At 47.3% G+C, this 25,254-nt stretch overlaps 1 protein-coding gene across 1 annotated transcript in view; it reads right to left on the bottom strand.

Moving 5' to 3' along the window:
• Positions 1–526: 526 nt before the first annotated feature.
• Positions 527–25,254, bottom strand: part of znf407 (zinc finger protein 407) — a 35,337-nt gene continuing 10,609 nt past the window's right edge. The window contains exon 3 of the mRNA XM_034528506.1: positions 527–1,972. Within this exon, the coding sequence (XP_034384397.1) occupies positions 1,116–1,972 (857 nt within the window). The 3' untranslated portion in view covers positions 527–1,115. The remainder of the gene's footprint in view (positions 1,973–25,254) is intronic.

A 25,254-nucleotide genomic window follows, 5' to 3' on the forward strand; every position in this document is an offset into this window, starting at 1 on the left:
CTCTCTCGACATCCATCTGTAATCCACTCTAGTTCTTCCTGCTCGCCGTGCGCGGTGCGTGCGTGCACGTGCGTTATCTCTTGATGCCCTCTGTGTGTGTGTGTGTGTGTGTTTGTCTCTCCACTCTTTCAGCGGTTGGCCGTTGTGTTCTTTCAGCCGTCATACTGCTCTCCCACTCACTCCATCAGAAACCAGGCCCGTGTAGAAGGCCTAAATGAATATTGATTCTCCCTCCAGTGCTGAATACTGCTGGGGGGGGGGGGGGAGTGTGTTGTATGCAATGAACAGAATGGGCCTGATGGGGAGGGGGGGATGACGATTAGGGATGATGGCGATCATGATGACGATAATGATAATGGTGATGATAATGACCGTGTCAGTGATCAGCGGGCATGATGGGAGCCATCAGCTGATGCATGCATGTTGCTTGTATGACGTGCACGATTTGCGCTCTGCTGTCCATGTCATGGAAGTATTGACAATTAACAGAAAATACGGCTATGAAAAGAAAATGTGGACACGGCTGTTAAAAATTAGACTCACTCTTTATTGTCAGAAATGGAATTGCATTAATGGTTTATCGAGGTTTCCCCCAAAGCTGAACTTCACGAGCAGCCGATATATAATTAGCAACTCTATTATTATTACACGTAAATCATCTGTAAGATCTGTTTTGGAGTTTTTACATCCAGAAGGATATTTTATAACTAGTAATAAACTAATCTCTACAAAGTAAGGAGGAAAATAGACACAAATTAATAAACCATTGTGTCATTGTCAAACTCTAACAAACGCAACTTAAGGTAACATTAAACAAAGGTATCAAAGAAAACAAAAAAAAAGCACAATGCATATTTTCCTTTATAACGACCCAGAATATAAGATTAATTTCCCGATTGATCAAGTGGTTCAAGTGAAGAAGTGCAACTCACTCAGCACCGAAACCAGTTTCCACCACCGTGCCTCCCAATAACCGAAGTTTGACCTGAGTTGAGCGTTTCCTAGGACAACGAAGCAAAGACGGGAAAACAGAAGTCATAAAAACTAAACATGTCGGCGTTAACGGGAAGGACGACCGAGCTAAAACAACGAGTGTACGTCTCTCTCTCTCTCCGCTACCCTTCCAGAACTATATTATGAGGGGTGCCGTCCAGATAGACCACCATCTCTTCCCCCGCCTGCGGCTCCGCCTGCTGCCCCTCCTCCGCCTCTCCATACACGCCTCCCTCCACCTGCAAGGTGCAGTTGTCCAGCTCGGTCACGATGTAGTGCGTCCCTTCATCGTTGACAATAACCTGGGTGAGGCCTTCCTTCATCATCTGGGACGCGGCGAGCTGCAGCACCTCCTGCATCCCCCCCTGGGCGGCCTCCTGGATGACCTGCATCTCGTCGTGCTCCCGTTTCAAGTCCGGCTGCACCACGCTGCGCACGGCCTCGGCTATCTCGGGGCTGAGGACCTCGTGGACGATGGCCGCCTCCCCCCGCCTCTCCTCGTGGTGGCCCATTTCGCTGACGGCGCTGAGCAGGGCGTCCAGAGCCGTGGACGACTCCGAGATCATGTGACCTTGTCCCGCGACCCCTGCTCTAGCCATAGCCCGTAGCTCTTTCCTGGCATCCCCCGACTCCAGCACCACGTACTGGGTGCTGCCTCCGGCCAGGTGGGCCCCCGCGGACGCCACTTCCCTGCCCGAGGCGATGAATTGCCCGTCCTCTGTGATGTGGAGCACCTCCGCCACCTGGCCGGCCATGGCCAGCGTCTGCAAGGTGGCGGCGGCCGACTCTTCCAGGGCCTGGTCGATGGTCACCTCCCCGTCGCTGTAGCCCTGGATTATGATGACCTGCTGGACCGGCTCGTCGTGCATCGACACCTCCGAAGGGTCCTTATTGTGCACAGGGGAGTCCACGGCTTCCGTCTCCACGAACGTGGCCCCCTGACCCTTCAGACGGCACTCGAAAGACTTGGACACGATACCTGAGGAACACAGAGACACATTCGATATCACAATCTTTTTCTAACGCTTTTCTTTCATTTCTGGCCGGGTGAAAACTTAAACCCAAGCTGATTAGAAAGTTAAAGCCTTAAAGCACTTGAAATATTCCTTTTCTCATGGCATGTGTTATACGTGTCAGGAAAGAAAAGACCATGAGGGGCTTAAAAGGAAAATAATCATATCCAAAAGACCCCTAAACAAACAATAACTGCACATACAGTACCACACGTGGCTGTTTAAATTCATCCGCTGTCTTAATGTTCTTTAGCAACTGTTGAACTTATTATGTTCATGCATCCATCACAGTGACAAAGAGAGGGGGGGGGGGGGGGGGGGGGGGGGGGGGGGGGAGAAACGCCACAAGGAAGTTTATATAAAAAGGTGCTGCGACACTTCACATCTTTGTGTCACTTAATGCATGAAAGGAGACAGAATATGGAGATATTAGGCTGCTGGAAGAGGGTGGTGAGACACGGCTGGTGCTAATTGAGCCACACTGTGCCCTCTCAGATCACAGGTTGCCATGGCGTTTCCAAGGTGATGGGAACAGTGTTAGAAATGCCATTGTTTAAACAGCGCCTGGCTCAGACATTTGTGGGCTAATCTATGCAGAAAATGGGGATTTGAGACAGTGAAGAGGGGACTCTGTTCACGCCTCGGCTTCCACGCCCCCAAATGAACTTATTGTACAGACACACACACACACACACACACACACACACACACACACACACACACACACACACACACACACACACACACACACACACACACACACACACACACACACACACACACACACACACACACACACACAGGATTACGTTAACCCTGGTTTGCTCTGCACTCCAAAGGTTGCACATTCTACAACCTTTTGGACACATGAAACAAAACAAAACAAAAATCAAAACCTCTCTTCTAAACGTAACATTATTTGGAAACAACAAAAAAATAACTTTTGTTGCTTTTATCTCATTTCCTGAAAAAGTTGACATTTCAGTGGTGCAAGCTTTACCCCCCCCCCCCCCCCCAGGGTATCGGAGATCACACAGTACCTACAGGAAGAAACTCATCAATCATTGATATTCTTATCTCTCCCTATGTGTGTGTGTTGGGATACACACATATTCTTCTTGTTGTGTGTCAGCTCTCAGGTTCAGCAAAGGAGTCCATTTTTTTTTTTTTTTGAGCATTTAAATGATCAATAAAACAACAAATACAGAGTTTTCGGGCCTTTTCGAGAAGTTTCTTCAAGGCTGTGAAGATACACTCTGGTTGTGGAAGAGTGCCTTATGACGTCTATAAATCTGTCCAGTGCTAATAATGTTTACGCAGTATTGTAAATCATAACAAAATGAGAACTTGTTATCTCAAATGACACCTGCACACGTACGCCCACACCTGTCTCACTGCCAGGTTTATTTCAGGGAGCAACTCAGACTGGAAGAATACTGGACTGCCATGTCAGGAAGAGTTCTGTCACTCCGAACTCCTTTTAGTGCGAAAGGAAATCATCGTTTGAAGCGACCTGCGAGACTTTAAGTTGGGCCCGCGGGACTCGTGTGTGTGCCGATATGTGGGGTGGGATGTTAAGGTCAGGCTTTACCTGTGTGTGTGTGTGTGTGTGTGTGTGTGAGAGAGCACAATGCATGCTACTATAGCTATTTGTATGTGCACGCCGTGTATCTGCTCATAGGGATGTGTGTGCGTGGTGCAGTGGGTGGTGATAAGGCTGCGCGCGTCACCGGCGTGTGTCACATTAGCCGCGGGGGTGCTGTCGGCGGCCCGCTGAGGTTTATGGGGTGTCACTCAGTCGCCGCGGCCGTGAATCAAGTTAATGTTGCAGATCCCATCTCTTCAGTTGTCCTGCGCTCCCGGTGGAAGAACAACATTTGAACAGCGTGATTTGGCCCCGTCGAGAGGCTGATGCCTGTTTAATATGTGTTTTGAGTGTTCTGACTGGCTGATTCCTTTAACAGGAAGTAGGCGAGAGGGGGAGACGGAGGGGGGAGGCGGCCTGCTTTATTGGCTGTGATCTCAAGACAAGATGGAGGCTCCCTGAGAGGAATAAAACAACAGGAGGAGGAAAAGGATGCGGAGACGGGAGGTGATGCCGTTCGGATCTCCAGGTCTTTAAATTAAAACTGAATCAGTGACAGAGCTCAACGTATAAATATATATATACTTAATGAGTACAAATTCAGATTCAGACATCGTGCAGAGGATGCCATTTTATTACTCTGTTCAGATGAGAGCGCCAGAACAGACGGAAAAAAGGGACGGATATATATATATATATATATATATATATATATATATATATATATTTAAATATATATATATATATATTTATATAAATATATATTTATTTAAATATATATATATATATATTTAAATATATTTATATATATATTTAAATATATTTATATATATTTAAATATATATATATATATATGGAACTAAACCTGAAGCGGCCCTCCGGAACCCCTTTAAGGACCCGCAGCTGATCCCCATGTGTGTGCTGCGACAGCTTGCCTTGCAGCAGCCGGTGTGTTTGCGTCAGGTCGGCGCGGTGGAGCTTCGCCTGCTCGGTGTACGGTACAGATGCAGTTATTGATCAGCGGATCAATGGGATGGCCGGCGGCGGGGGCCCGGGGCCTCTAAGTGGCATTACTTCAGCTCCGAGAGGCCGCCAGGGGAGCGGTCAGACAGCACTTACCAGCAGTTAGAGAAATTAACCTTAACACCGAGACACCAGCACACACACAATCAATTACACTCGCAGTAACACAGGTCAGCCCGCTGATCAGGCACACACACACACACACACCCACGCCTACATGTTGTTATACTTGTGAGGACACTGCACTGGATGTAACCCCGAAGCCTAAACGCAAGCCTCGTGTACCGCACGCCGCATCCTGATTGGTTGTCAAAAGAAAGAAAAAAAAGGTCGTACGCAAAGACAAACAGGAAAAATAAAAAGGGAATAAATCCTGTATAGGCACCATAACACAAGAGCGGAGAAGAAAGAAGAACAGAAACATGCTCTGCAAATCAATTACAAGGTCAATGGCAGGACCATGAAAGAGGCGGAGCTTATGATCAATTCTTAACCGCAGCACAAAACCCAGCCGATTACCTTCAATTATAGATATGAAGCCGCTGCCTTAAAAAGAGCATGATGGAGACCCTTAAACCTGACACACATATAGCTGTTATTTGTGGGAGGATGTTTTACAGACGAGGTAGTGTGTGTGTGTGTGTGTGTGTGTGTGTGTGTGTGTGTGTGTGTGTGTTTCACGGGTGCAGGCTTTTGAAGGTGACACTGCTAAGTAGATAAAGTGTCAGTTCTGGGTGTATCCAGGTCACCGGGGAACGCCTGCATACGATTGTGTGTGTGTGTGTGTGTGTGTTTCTAAGTGTTCGTAGAGACGTTTCAATGATTCAATGCATTATTTCCTTGTTTTTCTAATTATTTTAAGGTGCTACAGAAACACACTTTCACTCGTTGTTATATATATATTTTATTATTGTTTTTTTTATTCGTGCATGGTCGCTTCTGTCATTGTGTTTAATTATTCCCACGGCATGTATGTGAATATCTTTATATATTAGTGCAGAATATGTGTATAGTAACAAAATACAGTATATCTAAGTATAATGTGAATACTATTATTTCTTTACATTAAACATTTAGACCATGAGCTATACTGTACGTAAACAGCATAGATGCTTATTAAGTATTTAGTTATGATACAAGTGTTCAATCTCTTTACATAAAAGAAGACACCATGCATCATGTGTTTATTCACTTTTATGTGTTTTCGGGTGTTCTTTGGTCGACGCCGCGTACATGACGACCTTCCCTGCCTCTCCTCCTCTGTGAGGCCTCAGGCAAAGCTGCGTGTGTGTGTGTGTGTGTGTGTGTGTGTGTGTGTGTGTGTGTGTGTGTGTGCACAAACTAGCAGGTCAGCTGAGGTCTGGCTAGTGATGGCTCTACTTTGTCTGGTAGGGACAGCCGCTACAGTCACCTTTACAAACGCCATGAATCAACGCCAGGGAGGACGGGCCGGCCGGCCAAAAAACAACCAATTACGCAGCATCCAGATTGACACGGGGTTGGACCGGGAGAGAGAGAGAGAGAGATGGACACGCACCCCAAGGACGAGTGAACAGACGAGAACGAGGGCACAGGCTGACGGAGGGCCTTCTGGGCTGCGGCGCCGACTCTGAAGGCCGATGTTAATGCGCCATCGGACTTCGGTTGTCCTGGAGAGAGCGAATGCCTTTCACATAATCCGGGTCGTTACGATCTGTCGTCAGTTGACGCGCTCGTGAAAAAAATGATCATTCTTGCACGACGCAGACGTGACGTGTGTCAGGGAACGGTATCCGGAGGTGGATTTGAAATATTCTTAAAATGTATATATCTTATTCACCGGCACACGAGAAAAATAAATGATGGTGAACACGGGAGCACGAACATAAACCCTGGACAATTAAATATAATGTAGTATTCTATAGATTGAGCTGGGAAGGGCTCACAAGGTGAGAAGTACACACACACACACACACACACACACACACACACACACACACACACACACACACACACACACACACACACACACACACACACACACACACACACACACACACACACACACACACTTGGTCAGAGGGAACACAGGTCAGTGTCCTGCTCTCAGCTCTTTTTCTGCTGACTAAGGTTGACCCAGAGTGAGTATAATCTGGTCCACACTAACTCTATCTACCCCATGTCCACTGGGTCTTAGCCCCCGGAGAGAGAGAGAGAGAGAGAGAGAGAGAGAGAGAGAGAGAGAGAGAGGGAGGTGAAAGGGGAAGCAAATAAAAAACACATTCATTCCTCTCCACCTTCACTTTTCATCCTTTTGTGTCTCTTTGTGGACTTAGTGAGCGCACGGGTAAAAAAAATCAGTTTCAGCGATGAAATTAGCATCAATAATGGATGCATGATAGATTTCTAAGTTATTAGATGTATAAACGCTGCTTCAGAAGCAAATTAAAAGCTCTTTTAATTTCTATAAACCCAAAGAACTAACAAGGAAACTCGCGGCTACACCGATTTATCACGAGAGACGGAAGAAAAAACACTTTGAGGAATTAAGACCGGATTCAGTTAAAGATTATAATGTATGATGGAATCCGTGAGTGTAATAATTGTTCCCTGGGAGTAATAAATAAGCTCGCCACTGCCACGAGGACCAGATGGAGGGGATTTTCAAATTAAAAGAAGCCTGGCTGGCCAGCGCCGTCAGTGCGGCACGCCGCCGCTCGTCACCTACCACGCCGCAGAGGCTGCTGGGAATGCATCGGGTTTGGTTTGAAAAGAGAGCGAACGCGTGGGAGTTTTGCCGCGGTTGGACAAAGTGACGCCGGCTCAACCGCTGAACGGCCCGAGAAGAAGAAGAAAAACAGCCGATGGGAAGACGCATCATGTGACTAAGCAGGTAGGACTAATGTACTACTCTTATTTGTCGTTGTCCCCCCCCTAATGCCGCAAATCACTGCTATTTGAACTGCAGATGAAGGTCAGAAGTAATCACTGTGAAGCAGAAGATGCAAGCAGAAGAGAGAGAGAGAGAGAGAGAGAGAGAGAGAGAGAGAGAGAGAGAAGGCGTGCTGGAGCCTCATCCGCCAATCCAAGAGGGACGGTTGACATATGAAACAATACCAAAGATCACAACACTCCTATTCCCCCTCCTCTTTCTCCCCATTAGGCCTTTATTCTATCTCTCCAGCCTGTTTCCTTCTTCCTCTCTCTCTCTCTCTCTCAACATCTCTGGAGGTGGACCTTTGATTGCTTCTTTAATTAGCCGTGTCAGACGGCTCCGTGGATTTACTGGGGATGTCGAACTTCTGCAGATAATTACGTCCCTTTCTCTCCATCCCTCCATCCATCCCTCCTGCTTTCACTGTGTGTCCCCTATCTATCCCTCTCCCCCTCTCAACCATGATTTAATGATTAATTATGGATGTGAGTTTAAGAATAAAAGCTTTTTTGCTAATCAAAATGACCCCCCCCCCTTCTCGTAATTACAGTGTGAAGATGATGTTGCTGATGTCGTTTTGTTTCCAAAGGCCTGGCCCGCGCACTGATCTGAGGTCCGTGAATAATCACAACATAATGGCTTCCTTCAAAATAAAAGAAATTAGGAAGAAATGAAGGAAGCAAAGAGACAAAGAGTCAGAAGCCGATTGCTACGGAAGATGTCCGTATATAGAGGCCGAGGCCGGGAGTCCGAATTCTTCTATCGTTGGGTGTTGGAGACCATAAAACACCTGATATCACGTCTTCAACAATATTTAAATTGAATATGCATCAACTCTACAATAATGTACCAATTATTCCAGCATTCATCCCCCTCCACTGACTTCAATAACTAAAATATCTCGATTTACAGTATTACACACTGGGCGACTGTGGGATTCACGGCAGGTGAACACAGCCTCTATTTGTGGTATTAAAATACACAATTTCCAACTTTACGCACTAGTTCTACTCTCGGGTTTGGAGGACATGAAGGTGTCAGCACGCTCCTCACCAAGTGCCTGTTGGAGGGTCAAATATCTGGAGAAACCCGCCTCCCTTCAATGGCTACCAGGGCAGAGGACTCTCTCTCTCTCTCTCTCTCTCTCTCTTTAACTCGGCTTGTTCGTGCATTTGTTGTCATCCTTTTAGTGCGCGTTCGTGCTCCCAAACTCCGCGTTTACCTTTAATCTGTGGCCAAATAGCAACGCTCTTCTTCGGCCTACCTCGGTGCTTGTAGTCCAGGACCCAGCAGGGACTCGATGGCATTCCAGCCATGTAGTGTTGAGCAGAGGGCAGAGGTCGAGCTGGGTCAACGTACCAACACACTGGATCCTATAAACACACAACCCGGTGACACCGAGTGCAGACTACTTCTACGCGGAGCACATCGTTACTGCATATCATTTGCTCATCATCGGACGAAATAATATTCATTCATTTTACCAGGCTGCATCAAAGCCCGGCACATACACCCGTAACGACAAGGCCCTATTGTTCCCTGTCGAGTGACTCACACTATGCGACACACACACACACGCACACACTCACAGGTCTGTTTGGCTTAGTCTCCGATCCTCCCTGCCATATTTACTGGGTATTTACCTAACAGAGGCACGCTGGAGATATTTATCGTCCTGATGGCTCTATATATAGGGCTGCGGAGCTCGGTGAGAAGAGAGGCAGGCGCGGTGGGAGGTTGCTTCTCTAATCTCCATCTCCAGGCTGACAGGCCTGAGAAGGCCCTAATGAATGCCTCTTTTCATCTACGCGCCCGTGTGTGTATGTGACAGTATAAATATTTAGCAATATTGGAGTCAGCTCGTGATTTTACACAGATGGAGTGATTGATGGCTCAGCCCCCTGATGCATGCCAAAGACCATCCTGGAGATGTTATATAAACCACCACGGACTCTCTCACTCTCTCTCTCTCTCTCTCCCTCCATCGTCATCTCCATCTCGCTCTCCTCTCCGTCTTTCACACCGCCTCCTCTGCACTCCGCCTCCTTCCCAGCTTGTCTTCTCGCTGTCGATCCGCCCTTTGTGGCTCTGCCAATTTGCTTCACTGTTGAATTCCTATCATACGGTGTGGTGTCCCTCCGGCTGTAAGACGGGCTAAATCAGAGGAAAACAACCTGACAGGGAGCACACTGAGGAGATGGGCATCCACGAGTTACAGTGAAAAAACAGTTAGTATTTTAAGCCTCTTACTAAAAACACAAACTATCATATTCTTATTTTTTTTTTGGGGGGGGGGGGTTTTATTCATAAAACTACTTGTAGAGGGCACTACTTGTTGTAGCTCCTTTTTTTTAAAAAACTTCTGCAAAAAGTGCTCTGTGCAACTTTGTTTTTGTTGAAAAGTTTGCATATTGATTGATTTTTCTTTTTCATACATGAAACGTGTACACAGTCTGAGCCCTGTTCCCATGCTTCTTGCTTTGTAGGTTAAAAAAAACAACAACAACAAACAAACCAGAGGTCAAAGTCAGTGAGTGCTGCTCTTTAAGTCTGCAGGCTGCCACATAAACACACGCATACAGTACACACACACACACACACACACACAGCTGCCAATATGCTGCTGAAGCTCTAAGAAGAGTGTGTGTGTGTGTGTGTGTGTAGTTTGGTCTGGCTACACTTGTGAGGACTGCCTTGTGACAGCTCTCCGCTACTTTTCGGAGGACATTTGAAGTTTTGTGTAGTTTTTTGCAGGCTGGTCGTCATAGCGATCAGTTCCCATCGAGGCCGGTCGCTGCATAGCGGTTCAGTAGAAGTTGGCCATTGGTCACGGTGATACAGGTTGAGGTAATAAACTAAATCTCAAGAGTAATGTATAGGAATCTACTGCCTTCGAGCGCCTGTGTGTGTGTGTGTTTGTGTGTTTGTGTGTGTTTGTGTACTACGCAGACCTTCCGCATCGCCTCTGCATAGCCAATTAAACTAAAATACAAGAAATCCCTGAACAAATACACGAGGACTTTAAGGGGGAATGTTGAAGATGTATTAACCTTGTAATTGCCTGTGTAAAATATGCTCCCCTGGTAATGAAATTTCCGGCTTTAATTTGAAAAAAACAGCCCTTTTTTTTGCCTTGTGTTTTCTCATTTAATTGCATTTAAAACTTCTATCTCAAAACACCCCCCCCCTCCTCCTCACCGCTTTATTGGGGGGAAGGACCAGCGCTGGACCGCCACATCTATTAATCTAACTGTCCGTTATCGGAATTAGCATTCAAATGTGATCGGTTCCACTGAGCCTTTGCCACCGCTTGTAATTCCAACAAAATCCACTCCCATGCAATAACTACAGTGCCCTTCAAGACCACTACCAGCCTCCCCCCCCTTTGAGAGTTATTGATTTTTATTTGTTCTGTAATGAGAACAATTAGTCTTTTTCCTGCTCTCCTTCATCTATCACCTCCATGTTCCTGTGGCTCTGCCACCCAGCCGGCCTGTGACTTTAAACCCAGCTGGAGGTCCATCCTCTGGGTAGAGGACACCACTAAAACCCTACGCATGTTGATCCACATTGGCTTTTAGAGGATGATGCCGACTTATTTCATCATATTTTGTGGTGACAGGAATTATATGAAATTATTCTTTTCTCGGCATGAAGAAAAAGGTTTGATTCAAACTAAAAGAAATACAAAAATAATACCAAACAAAAAAATGTTCAACTCATTACTTATCAGTGCCCAGTAATTACAGAAACAAATTGCATCCCATCGATCATACTGGACGGCTAACTCCAGCGTGGTCGGTGTGTTAACATGCATCATAAAAACGTGAAGACGCAATAAAACACTCACATCTATCCATTAATAAAGCTTCAATTTCCACTGTGGAAGTAGAGTGGCACGCTGGACTGACTAGCAGCAGCCATCAGGAGACTTTAGCCTCTATAAACCACCTGATTGACAGAGTGATTTGTGACCGACTGACTGGATAAGTGGCTAGCTGCTTGCTCCGTGCAGCAGTGTGTGCCTTCGTACAAGCACGTGTGTGTGTGTGTGTGTGCGCGCGTGTGTGTGTGTGACGTCAGGTCCTATTTCAGCCACGGCCGGTGAGGAATGAAGCAACGCAAAGAGTCCATTTCTCTTGCCGCGCTGCCTGAGCCTTACTTACCCTAATGATGTATAATAGCCTGCAACTACACTTAACCTGAGCATTACTGTGGCAAAGACTGAGTGGAATAGGCGCACACACACACACACACACACGCACAAGCACATAAAGGTCTAGTTTTTCTGAGGACGCCGTTTACCAAACGGCTGCGAGGGCAGGAAGCGACCTGGCATCGTTGAGAAATGAAAGCCTCGCACATCGCACTCCATCAACTCAGATCAAACCCCGAGACGCACATTCACATCGACAGCTGTATCCTCGCCTTCTCTCTGATCCTCCGCTCGCACTTCACTCTGCTTGCTGACTCATTCTGTAGCTATAAGCTAAATTATACAAGCAGTTAGCATGCTGCATCTGTTGTCTGGCAATTAAAGTCAGTTTCCTGGATGCCTGCGCGTGTGTGTGTTCATACATGCAATATGGAATCTGCTCCTTTGACCTCTTTTGGCGTTCATTAGCCCATCGCTTACACGCAAGCTTTATAAGGGACTGAATGAGTGTGTGTGTGTGTGTGTGTGTGTGTGGGCAAGACAGGTCGGAGACAGAGGAGAGACAGTAAATGACAGTCACGTGAGGAGGCTACTGTATGAAACCTCAGATCTAATCAATAGGAGTGAGGAGGACGCCAGGCGCCAGCCAGAGGGTCACCACTCATCAGTCAGGTCAGCGGCGAACACACACACACACACACACACACAAGTACGGGGAGGGCATTGCACAGGGGCACGTTACTAGACAGGACTATAAGGCAGTCGAGGGCGGGTCAGAGAGGGGTTGAAGCACATAGCAACAGAGAGGGAGCCGGATCGATGGGAGAGATTGAAGGAGCTCCATAATGCCGGTGGAGTCACGGATGTCCAGAACACGGCTAAGCAGGGCTCGGAGACAGGTTAGCGGGGTTAAAACAGCCTCGCACCGCAGGGAGGAGGCAATCGACGGGGCCATTACTGACGGGAGTTTGATGCTCGCCAGGGGTCGAACGCGACCGCGGGGGGCTCGATGAAAACGACCCGGGTTGCGGCTGGAAAGTGAACAAATGGGACCATAGATAGCCGGGCCTTTGAGCAGCCTTTTGCAGCCTGCTAAGCTGTGGGAGCTTGACGGAAAGTGGGGCAGCCGCGCGTGTGTGCGTGTGTGTGTGTGTGTGTGTGTGCATGTGTGTGCACGTTGTGAGTGTGCAGTGAGCCGCCGACTGAGAGAAGGACGAGGCCTGGTGGCATTTAGCCCTGTTCTATAATGACACTGAGAGCCGCGGAGGAGACACAGGCACTGTTATTGAATTATTGAAGGTGCACGGTGAGGTATAAATCTGCCATGGAGATGCCATACGCACACACACACACACACACACACACACACACACACACACACACACACACACACACACACACACACACACACACACACACACACACACACACACACACACACACACACACACACACACACAGAGGCCACCGACATACATCGAGGCTGGCGTGACGACTGCAGGCTTTGACTTGCTGACCTTGAGGTTGTTAAAACAAGCTCTCCGTCAGCTTTTCTGCAAAATATGTTTACCTCGCGAGAGAGAGAGAGATTGAGAGTGAGAGTGAGAGAGAGAGAGAGAGAGAGAGAGAGACACAGGAAGAGAAAGAGAGGGAGCGTGTGTGCGCGTGCTCTGTGCTGACATTGCCGGAATAAACACGGCGACTCCATCAATTCTTCTGGATTGTGAGGCAAAATAAAACTACCAACCTGTGCTCCAGCCAGCTTTGACTACACAGCATCATGACGGAGAGAAGAGATTAAGCTCTCTAGAACAAACATTTGAATCCTGTGAAGGCACACACACACACACACACACACACACACACACACACACACACACACACACACACACACACACACACACACACACACACACACACACACACACACACACACACACACACACACACACACACAGATTAAAAGGGTGTATATATGTACCTGTAGCGAACGCGGCCCACACGCCGTACATCAACCCCCAATTACTGATGTTTATCTCTTAAATAAAAAGAGACAGAGTATTGCTACATGCATGAAGACATCACTATATGTGATAATTCCCTTTTCTTCCTTCCAGCGGAAAAGATTTCCACCGCGCGCGCAAACACATTTTTATTTCCATTATTATTTCTGTATCTCGGAGCAGATAGGGAGGCGGCGTTTTCTCAGCTCAGCCGCCTCCCACCTCGAAACACACGCCAAAAGCTTCTCCGAACACTCGTGACCCGTGATGTACTGTAGGCGTGCGCCAGCGGGCCGTGTGATGACAGAATGTTGCGAAATGTTTGAGTGCGTGTGCATATTTAGTGCATGTGTGTGTGTGTGGGCACGTGTGTGTGTGCGCTCTGTAGCCGAGAGGGGCACCTCTTCTTATTAACATCATCAGTCTGCATCATTACGAGGCTGCCTGGGTTGGCCAGCAGGTGCTACGAGAGTGCCAGGGTTACAAACGACCACGGGATCAAGCTTGGAACACACACACACACACACACACACACACACACACACACACACACACACACGCCCCCTTCCGTATCCTCAAAAGGGATGTGGGGTGTCTGTGTCTATCTGTTATCCAGTGGGTTAGCGCTCGGTGTCTGGCCAGGTTTCAACATGCACACGTCACAGCGCTGTAGACACAACAACAACAACAACAACAACAACAACACCAATAAGCACAGAGGTTAGACGGATGATACTGGCCTCCTCACAGAAAAATGGGACATTCTCGTCGCATATGTTAAGATACAAGAGTTGAGAATAGGAGTTATTTTGCTCTTTTCGGCCTCTCAAATATAGAGACGTCCTGCTTTTCTTTTGCTTTTTTTTAAAAACAATATTGTTAAGACACAATATTGCGTCTGGGAAGACATATTGGACCGAGTGAAATGATCTTTAGCAAACATAAGCACAAAGATGGTCCAGATCGCACTAACTGTATGCGAGATAAGACAATTCCTCTACGATGCGGGTGAACTTACCTTTTGATCGCATTATTTTAAATCAGTAACACACAGATAAGACCTACAGATAAATATGCATCTATTGTCTATCAGCTTTTTGAAATCTTAATAGAAAAAAATGTATGTGGAGGCACAAACAAAAACGCAATCACGCGGACGTCCCGTAAATATGAGCATGTCCATATTGACAGATGGATATCTACACCCCCGTGAAGTTAATGCTGATAAAATGCCCCCCCCCCCCCCACCCCACACACACACATTATTAAGGCACGTAACCAGACACGAGTAATAAAAGCTATATGAATGGTGACTGGCCCGTTTCTCAGGCGCCGCCGCGGCTCCACCCCATGACACCAAAGATGTGTCAACATGGCAACGGACACTGAATCCAGTGCTGCGCCGCTCCACCCGGCCCACGGTTATGGATTATGTAGCCCGCCGTGCGTTCATTTAAGATGTGCACATTGATCCGGGCATTGACGAACCATTTCATATTAGGCCCGGGGTTTGCTCTTTACGGCATCAAGGGCGATCAGATGCGCCGCATCGGGCTACATTTAACCTGATGCCGGTGGGTCACTTTCAAATTCACCCCGGACACCATGCAAAAAAGGAAGATTGTGTTATAAATTTATGAATAATGGGATTTAAAGTTTTCGTTGATTGTTTCTGTTGATTGCGCAATATGCTGACATATCGCTCAACCGACCACTTAATATATGAAACTGAATAAATCAGCATTACGGAGATATTGAGTTGACTGCAATTCAATGAAAAATAAATAAAATTTGAGCAGGGCGGGGTGCAAAACAAACATTATGAATAAATACGATATCCACAGCAGGGGGGGGGGGTGGAAACACTTCTTTTTTTTTCTAATATTGAAGCCGCAGCAGAAATTAATGTCCCTGGTTAGTTAGGCCTGTTAATTGGGCGTGCAAAATTAAAATGTTAACGTCAGTGCGAGCTGGGAACGCGGCGAAGGCCCCTCCAGCTGTGTTTGACCTAACAGAGCGTGCTTCTTCCCCTTCCCTCTCTCTCTGCTTCAAGTGTCTCCAAAACTAATACGAAAAGAAGGGGAAAAAAAGAAATCACAAATCTCCCCCCTCCCATGAAGCCCTCCATATGAACTGTCACATTAATAACACTGCACTTGTATTCAAATTTTCTGTCGGAAAGCTAAAGAAAGATTGAATGCCCTGCCGTCGCACGGCCAAAGATTGAAGACGTGTCTCATTGACATTGTTAAAAGTTTATGAAAATATATGAATTCTCAAACGTGGCGGGCCCCGCCGTGCAGCTACACTCCCAACACTTCTGTTAGAGGCTGCGGCTTTTAATCAAAATGATTGAATACCGCATGTTTGGATTCAGGGATTCTAATAGAGGACGGATAAAGTGTCACGGTCCAGAACTAGAAAAACCCACACGCGATCACACATGCATGCATAAAAACCTTTCTATATTTTTGTTGCCCCCGTCTCGCTGTTAAAACAAACAACAACAACATATTCCACATTGGTGGGTATCTTGTTTTCATAAGTATATATGGCATGTGTGCTGACTGCAGTGCAGAGTGGGTGACTGTTAGTCTCTTGGCTCGGTTCCTTTGGCTTTCTGGAGCTGATCTGAAGCCGTATCTGGGGAAAGAGACATATGGCACCAACGTACACACACACACACACACACACACACACACACGTGTACACGCGCACACACACACACACACTTATAAGGTGGGGGTGAACATACAGTAACAGCTGCTGGCAACATCTCACGTGCGGACTAACGGAGTGACAGGCGGCCACGTCTTCATGTGTCCGTGTGTGTGTGTGTGTGTGTCTGTCCGTGTGTGTGTGTGTGTGTGTGTGTGTGTGTGTGTGTGTGTGTACAGTCCGGCGCTGGCAGCAGAGGGCTGAGGTAGAAACGTCCAGGAGCACAGCGAAGAAGAAAAAGAAAAAGAGAGACCACTCCAGTGGGGATAACGCATGCCATCTCATTGGGCCCGCGCGCTGCATATCAATACACGATCGCTATAGCAACGTGAGCCTTGTTTGAGCTTTACCAGAACACTTTTTTCTGAGTTTATAGAAACTGACCTTATTCCCCACAGGGGTAATTTGGACTTCCCCCGGGGATCTTAAAAGACTAGAATACAACCAGAAACACTGCTCATTACAAAAGGAAGGGGTTCAAGTAGACTTTGAATAAACAAAAATATGATTTAATGACCGACATATTGGCGGGCGTTCCCGTTCCCATCTTTCCCCGAGAAGAACGTCTTTATTTGGGCAGAGCTTTCCTTGCCCTCCCCAAACTGCATCCAGCAAGCTTACAGACGAGGATTTTAATGGAAAATATATTATTATTATTATTATTATACGTCTGTTATTATCAGTTATTGGCTTTTGTCAAATATGAATGTAATTTACATGACTCAAAGTGAGGTAGCAGGACAGATGGGAGCAGCTTAGCTGTCGTCTAAAAACACAGCGAGATTCATAGACACAAACATGTCGATTTGGGGTCTTTTGAATGTTTTCTTATCCATATCTGTACGTTATCTACTCTGCGTATAGTCAGCGACATGCAGCGGAGGCAGTAAGAGCTTTAGCGTGTATAATTAATGTCAATTATTGGAGGTTACGCGTCCCCTCATCCCTGCTGAACATGTGTTCAAATCAATCACTTTTTTTCAAATTTATATTAATGCACAGTCGGACATATATTACATTGTGCAAATTACGGTGCTGCTGTTGAGTTTGACTTAACTGTCAAATGTTGGCCGAGCTTCTGCACTGAGTGACGTGTGCGCGTGTGTGTTCAGCGCGTGGGTGTTCCCTGTGTGTGTGTGTGTGTGTGTGTGTGTGTGTGTGTGTGTGTGTGTGTGTTGCTGTGGCAAGCAGGTGGTGTTTTTCTCTCACTCCTCAAACAAAGAGCTTTTAGCATCAACTTATCAATCTCTGCTGCAACACCCCGGCCAGCTGGGCGGAGGGGCAGGTAGCGAGGTGGTGAGGGCACGGTGCAAACACACACACACACATACACACACACACACACACACACACACACACACACACACACACACGCGTACGTGTGAGGTGTGACTCGTGTAACCAGCGCTGATGCAAATGAATCCCTTTGAAAAACATCTGAGGAACATCACATTGTCTAAACTCCAAGTCGGTGCTTTTATCTATCATGTTAGAGATGAATGTAATAAATAGATCATTTCCACAGTGCCGTGCACCAGGAGTGCACACGTAACCGTCATCGGTGGGTGTGTTGGGGGGCTGATAGAATAATCATAGCCAATCACAGCGGCTCCCTTCACTCCCTTTCAAAATAAAGCCCTCACACCATAACGTGCTCTCAGGTGGGTAACGGAGACGAATGAAAGAAAATATTCTCCCAAGGGCACATATGATATCGCTGATCACTATATGTTACTGTGCATACAGAAATAATATATATTTGGAATTTGGAACCAAAAGGATCTCAATGATAACTTTTTAGTTTTGGCTGCGCGAACATGCGAAAGGAAAAAGGAAATAGAGGCCGTCCGCTCATGAGACATGAACACCGTGCCAAGAACCAGGCTGAAAGCCGCCAATGACTGTCACGGGGTAGTTTAAGTCCATCAATGATGAGTGAGGTACAGTTGTAAATCCGGCCTGTGACAGGTGGGGTAGATATTGAGGCCCCGACCAGTGAATGATGGAGTGAGTTACGGTCAAATCCATCTACATCAAAGCTTCTTTCCTCTTTGGCTCTCTAAAGAGGCTCAGGAGTCACAGCTATCACTCTCTCCCTTGACCCCCTCCCACCCCCACCGGTCTTGATTCACCCTTTTTATTATCTCCACGGCGAGAGGGGAGAGAAATGGGTGGAGAGAAAAGAAGGAAAAAAAAAAAGAAACGGAAGGAAGAGGAGAGTGGAGAGGTCTGAAGAGGTTTTCAAATCCAGTGAAGCCTGTCATATTACAAAAACATGTCGCTTTAAACTAAATGTGAAATATCAGTAATTGAAGCCATAAATCCACTGTTGTGTTTCCCCTCACCTCCTCCCTCTCTCTCTATCCCTCTCTCTTTTTACCCATCCCTCCCTTGCTCTCTTTATTTTTGTAAGGGTGCTTTTGATGAGCGGTAAATTGGAAATTATTTTGTGTTGTACTGCCGCTCCGAAACGTCTTCCCATTACCGTGCGTCAGTCAGCGCTGACAGAGGAATTACTCAACTGCCAATCTGGCTATCAAAAGAGGGGGGGGGGAGGGTTGTTCGCGGAGGTGAGTGGTGGAGATGGAGGAGGAGGAGGTGGTGGTGGTGGGGGGGGGGTGCGAGGAGTTGATCAATAAAGAGAGGATGATAGAGGAGGAGAGGGGAGGGGTGGCAGAAAGCAGGAGAAGGCCGGGTCCGTCATAATACGTCTGTTGTGATTGAATAAATCAAAGCTGTTTGCGGAATTTAGCTGTCACTATTAGCCTGTGTGTGTGTGTGTGTGTGTGTGGGTGGGAGCCATTACTGGTACAGGCGCCAGCTCACGAGGGGCAGCAGCAAATTAACCATAATCACAGATAAGGAACAATCGGAGGGAGAAATGTATAGAATCCAGTAAATGGAGTAATTCCTTTGTATAAATCCATCCATCCATCCATTTTCAATACCGCTTATCCTCATTAGGGTCGCGGGGGCGCTGGAGCCTATCCCAGCTGACAGAGGGCGAAGGCAGGGGACACCCTGGACAGGCCGCCAGTCCATCGAGGGCACATGTAGGGACATACAACCATTCACTCTCACATTCACACCTATGGGCAATTTAGAGATCAATTAACCTGCAGCATGTCTTTGGACTGTGGGAGGAAGCCGGAGAGCCCGGAGAGAACCCACGCTGCCACGGGGAGAACATGCAAACTCCACACAGAAGGACCGCTCCGACCGGGAATTGAACCCGCGGCCCTCTTGCTGTGAGGCGACAGTGCTAGCCACTACACCACCGTGCAGCCCTCCTTTGTATAAATAATAATAATAATTATAATAATTCCTTTGTATAGGCAACAACTTACGGTCTGACTGCTGCGGCCCTAGAGAGTGTGTGTGTGTGTGTCTCCCAGGGGGCACAGCTGTGTATTTGTGAGGTGTGTGTGTGCGACTACATTTCGAGTGATGTAGCTGGGTAACAACAAGCGTAGCTTTTACAATAATCTCCATTTAATACGACCCTGTAAGGATCTATTAACATTCTAACGACGGACGAGCTATTGGGCGTTCAATTTAAAAAGGAGGGCAAACTGCAACTGGCCTCACCTGCAGCCCCCCCCCCCCCCCCCCTCCCCCATGTAACACAATAGTTCACCTGTTATTACTGCTGCAGTGTTTGATGTGTGTTTGTAATGACTGGTGAGTTGAGAGCTTCTGCAGTGTATAGGGGGGGGGGGGGGGGGAGAGAGAGAGAGAACTCCTTTATTGCTCAATGCTAAATTAATTGCACCAATTATTCACGGAGAGAGTTGTCTAGTGGCGGCCTTGGGGGGGGGGGGGGGGGGGGGGGGGGGGGGGGGGGGGGAGGCCCTGACCGCTCTCCCTCATTTTTAATTGGCTGTCCTGTTGAATAATTGATTGGAGCCAATGTGGAATGGATGGGAAGGTCCGAGTGTCTTTCATCACAGCCGGCCGGCCGCGCTGACAGCCGGCCACAAACAAACAAACTGCTGTACGCAATAAACAAACAGTTGGGATTCAGGCGGCGGCCACCGCGGCCGGGTTGGGGAAGCAGACGGGGGACCGCACGGGACCAGGACCAAGGGGGCACTTGGTGGGACTGGAATCAAGGCAGGAGGGGTGTGTGTGTGTGTGTGTGTGTGGTGAGCCACGGTGGACTAAACAGTGGACTAGGAGATACCTTACACCTTACTGTGAGTTCTAAGAAGTTAAGAAACAGCAGGGATTATGGGAAATATAGTCCTGACCCAAACCTGCAATTAAAAAGACCACGTGCACTACCAATTAAAAATGTTTTTTTCTTCCAGAAAGTACATCGCAGTAATACTTTAGTGTATATAAACTGACACTGAGGTGCCTCCTTAAATAAATCCTCTTCCGTCATTTCTTTACTTGAACTGATGCTCAAATTGCCCATTAAGGCCGTAATAAAATAATAACATTATGATTACGCTACAAATAGTTAATCTTCATGTTCTTCTGTAAAAATAATTATACATATGTATTATTGTGTTCTTAATTTGACCCAAAATTGTATATACCAAATTTAAAAAAAGGGATTCTGTCAAATGAGAAATGCATAAATATTTGATAAATAAATCTGTCCATCAATATATCCGGCTTTGATTCTCACTTGCGTAAACATTCGACACACACACACACACACACACACACACACACACACACACACACACACACACACACACACACACACAACCCCCCCCCCCCCGGTAATCAAAGGCTATTAACTCCCGGTGCTTTCGCAACTAAACAGATGTAAGATTCATGAGTCCCTGCCCGTGACTGTTGTCTTTGCCACAGGCCAGTAAAGAAACAATTAGTGCAGCGCCGGCCTCACTGTCCGCCACAATCAATAGTCCCTGATGGTCTTCTAAGCCTATTGACCGAGGCCCCGCTGCTCCACCTGACCCCTCATCTGTAGCGTCCCGACAGCAGCTTGCCGGGTTAAACAAGGCCGATCCACAACGCCGTCTGTATGCAAGGAGTGTAATAGGTTAGCATGGCTATGCTAGGAAACGTCTTAAGGGAAGCAAAGCGACGCAGGGCCGCACACGGGAGAGAGCCGAAAGCCTTGAAAGAGTAATCGATGAATGTCTCCACCCCCCCCCTCCTGCAAACCGACCGAGGAGCTACACTCTCAACAGAGCTGCTGTGTGATTCTCAGCAGGTGTTTACTTTTGGGGACAATAACAAAAAAACTTCGAAATAATGATCGAATTTAGCATACTCCAAAAAAAAAAAAGAAAAGCGATACAACGTCTGCGTATGTTCTTCAAGTAGGCCGACTGCAGGGTTGTGCAGACAACACACACAGGCCTATGCACACCTGTGCTTTTGTTGTGTGTACCATCTTGTACCAATCATCTCACTTAACAGCAGCCTCGGTGGCACCGAGGCAATCTGCTGATGTTACGGTAATTGTCTGAGTTTGTGTTTGTGTCCTGACGAAACCCCTCCCCCCTTCCTGGCGCGCGAGAACATCTGGACCGGTCCAACTCGCTGCTCCCCGGCCCGCTGTGACGAGCCTCTCCTCCACGCTTGTTAGGGAGGAGGAGGAGGAGGAGGAGGAGGAAACGCGGAAAGGCAGCGGAGATGGATGGCAGGTAAAAAGGTTGAGGCGGAGGAAGGGGAGCAGCTGTAAGGATGAAGGGGCGGTGAACAGGTGTCACTCCCACTGACGGGCTGCCACTGTGGCCCACCCCACCCTGACCCCCTGCCCACCCTCCCCTGGCCCACCTGCACGCCCACGCGGGGTTGCCGGCGGTTAGGAGAGCACCCATCCCTCACCTGTTCCCGAGCCCCACGCCTACCTTCCTCCTCTTCCTCATATGGCACCCAAGCCTCAGCTCAATCTGGCTGCTGGGCCCACAGATTGACACACACACACAGGCTCATTAGCACATGCAGATACCTGTACATATTCATAAGTGTGTGCCAGCATGAGAATGAAACACACACACACACACACACACACACACTGCTAAAGCTCAGCTGTGCGACCGTCCGCAAAACTAATCCAACTGAATTCAGGATTTCTACGTTTCTACGTCGTTGAACCGTCACTCAACTCCAGGCATTGCGTAATACACGTGCCGAGGCCGTCATCGCTTCATAGACATTAAGTACGATGTACAAAGTTTCTCCACAAAGGAACGCACACATTTAAATGTGTTGTGTAGATTATAGCGTTCTATTTTATCTCAGGCTACTTATTTATACTATACATCACATCTCAAACTTTCTTTTGCTACCGTGACACCAGAGTGGATCAATAAAGCTCATCTTATCGAAACTGTTGATCAGTTGTTTTAATCGACGACAAAGAGAAGCAGTGAGATCATAACAATGATAATAAGAGTCATCACGACCGAGCCGTGGGCTCATTTGTTTACAGTAATCACGCAAATAGTGTCGGATCTAATTAGGCCGCGATGTAGTGATGTGTTAAAAATATGAGGGATCAGTATGTTAATTAATAAATCAATCAATATCAAAATCTACTTTTGCAATGACTGTATCCGCCTACCTGTCATCCATCCATCCCGGTCCAATCATCACCTTCTTCTCTTTCCACTAACAGAGTGGAGGGAGGGACGTCCAGGTGTGTGTATAAAGCCCCCCCCCCCCCCAATACGCACACACACACACCTCTCTGCCCTCATCCCTCCTCCACTTCCCTCCCTCCGTTGCCGTGGTGAGGAGGGCAGTAATTACTCTGGTGTCAGCGTTGTTGGGTTCGACTCCTCCCCCGACACGGGGCGGCGGGCATCCATAACCCATCGCCCTGCCACGGGGTAAACGCCGGGCCATCCATCACGCGCCCACTTGACAAATACCTTCCATAATAGAAGTTTATTTTTATGGGAGGCTGAATCAAGGACTTTCCCATGCATACAAAAACGTGTCAGAATTATTTATGGCTTGTGCTGAGACGCACAATATGTCATATCAAAGCCCCATCCCGCTTTGCCCGGCGCTGCCTGCGAGCTGCCCGCGCTCGGCCTGTCGATATCTCCGCTCGCTATCAATAATGTGGAACACCGCCACGATAAGCCTCGGGATTCGGAGGTCATACGCGACGCGCACAAACGCACACAGACGCACACACACGCGCAGCAACATCACATGCATACACAGACGGGGACAAGAAAAGAAGAAAGAAAACTCACACATGACGACATACATCGATGTGTTTTCAAATGCATATCAAACCAGGGTGAGCGTTTCCGTGTGCCCTCTCTCACACACACACACACACACACACACACACACACACACACACACACACACACACACACACACAGCCGAGATGGAAACATAAATTCATACATGAGCCCGTGCATTCCCTCATGTCCCTCTCTATGTATGCATGTGTAACGCTCTCAGGCCTTGAACACAAACTCACAAAACCATAGAAATACCAATCTTGGCATGAATCATGAGAGTATGCATGAAAGTGATGTTTTTTAATTTTCTTTACCCTCAGTTCCTCCCCCGAGAATAAAAACAATTACCCAAATAAAGGTGTTATTTATATATTCACCAGGCTGAAAGATCGCCGTCCGTCAGTCAGAATCCACACCAAGGTCGGAAAAACGGGTTGGACACGAGGGAGCGAGGCGGGTCTATCCACCAGGTCTTTGTGTACGTACGTGTGTAGTGTGTACGTACGTGTGTATGTGTGTGTAGTGTGTACGTACGTGTGTAGTGTGTACACTACGTGTGTAGTGTGTACGTACGTGTGTATGTGTGTACGTACGTGTGTATGTGTGTACGTACGTGTGTAGAGTGTGTACGTACGTGTGTGTAGTGTGTACGTACATGTGTAGTGTGTACGTACGTGTGTAGTGTGTACGTACGTGTGTAGTGTGTACGTACGTGTGTACGTGTGTGTAGTGTGTACGTACGTGTGTAGTGTGTACGTACGTGTGTAGTGTGTACGTACGTGTGTGTAGTGTGTACGTACATGTGTAGTGTGTACGTACGTGTAGTGTGTACGTACGTGTGTAGTGTGTACGTACATGTGTAGTGTGTACGTACGTGTGTAGTGTGTACGTACGTGTGTATGTGTGTACGTACGTGTGTATGTGTGTACGTACGTGTGTAGAGTGTGTACGTACGTGTGTGTAGTGTGTACGTACGTGTGTGTAGTGTGTACGTACATGTGTAGTGTGTACGTACGTGTGTAGTGTGTACACTACGTGTGTGTAGTGTGTACGTACGTGTGTAGTGTGTACGTACGTGTGTATGTGTGTGTAGTGTGTACGTACGTGTGTACGTGTGTGTAGTGTGTACGTACGTGTGTGTAGTGTGTACGTACGTGTGTAGTGTGTACGTACGTGTGTACGTACGTGTGTACGTGTGTGTAGTGTGTACGTACGTGTGTAGTGTGTACGTACGTGTGTATGTGTGTGTAGTGTGTACGTACGTGTGTGTAGTGTGTACGTGTGTGTAGTGTGTACGTACGTGTGTAGAGTGTGTACGTACGTGTGTGTAGTGTGTACGTAAGTGTGTAGTGTGTACACTACGTGTGTGTATTGTGTACATACGTGTGTGTAGTGTGTACGTACGTGTGTGTAGTGTGTACGTAAGTGTGTAGTGTGTACGTACGTGTGTGTAGTGTGTACGTACGTGTGTACGTGTGTGTAGTGTGTACGTACGTGTGTGTAGTGTGTACGTACGTGTGTGTAGTGTGTACGTAAGTGTGTAGTGTGTATGTACGTGTGTGTAGAGTCTGTACGTACGTGTGTGTAGTGTGTATGTACGTGTGTGTAGTGTGTACGTACGTGTGTGTAGTGTGTACGTACGTGTGTGTAGTGTGTACG

Source organism: Cyclopterus lumpus, chromosome 25, assembly GCF_009769545.1.
Source record: "Cyclopterus lumpus isolate fCycLum1 chromosome 25, fCycLum1.pri, whole genome shotgun sequence".
NCBI classification, from domain to species: Eukaryota; Metazoa; Chordata; class Actinopteri; order Perciformes; family Cyclopteridae; genus Cyclopterus; species Cyclopterus lumpus.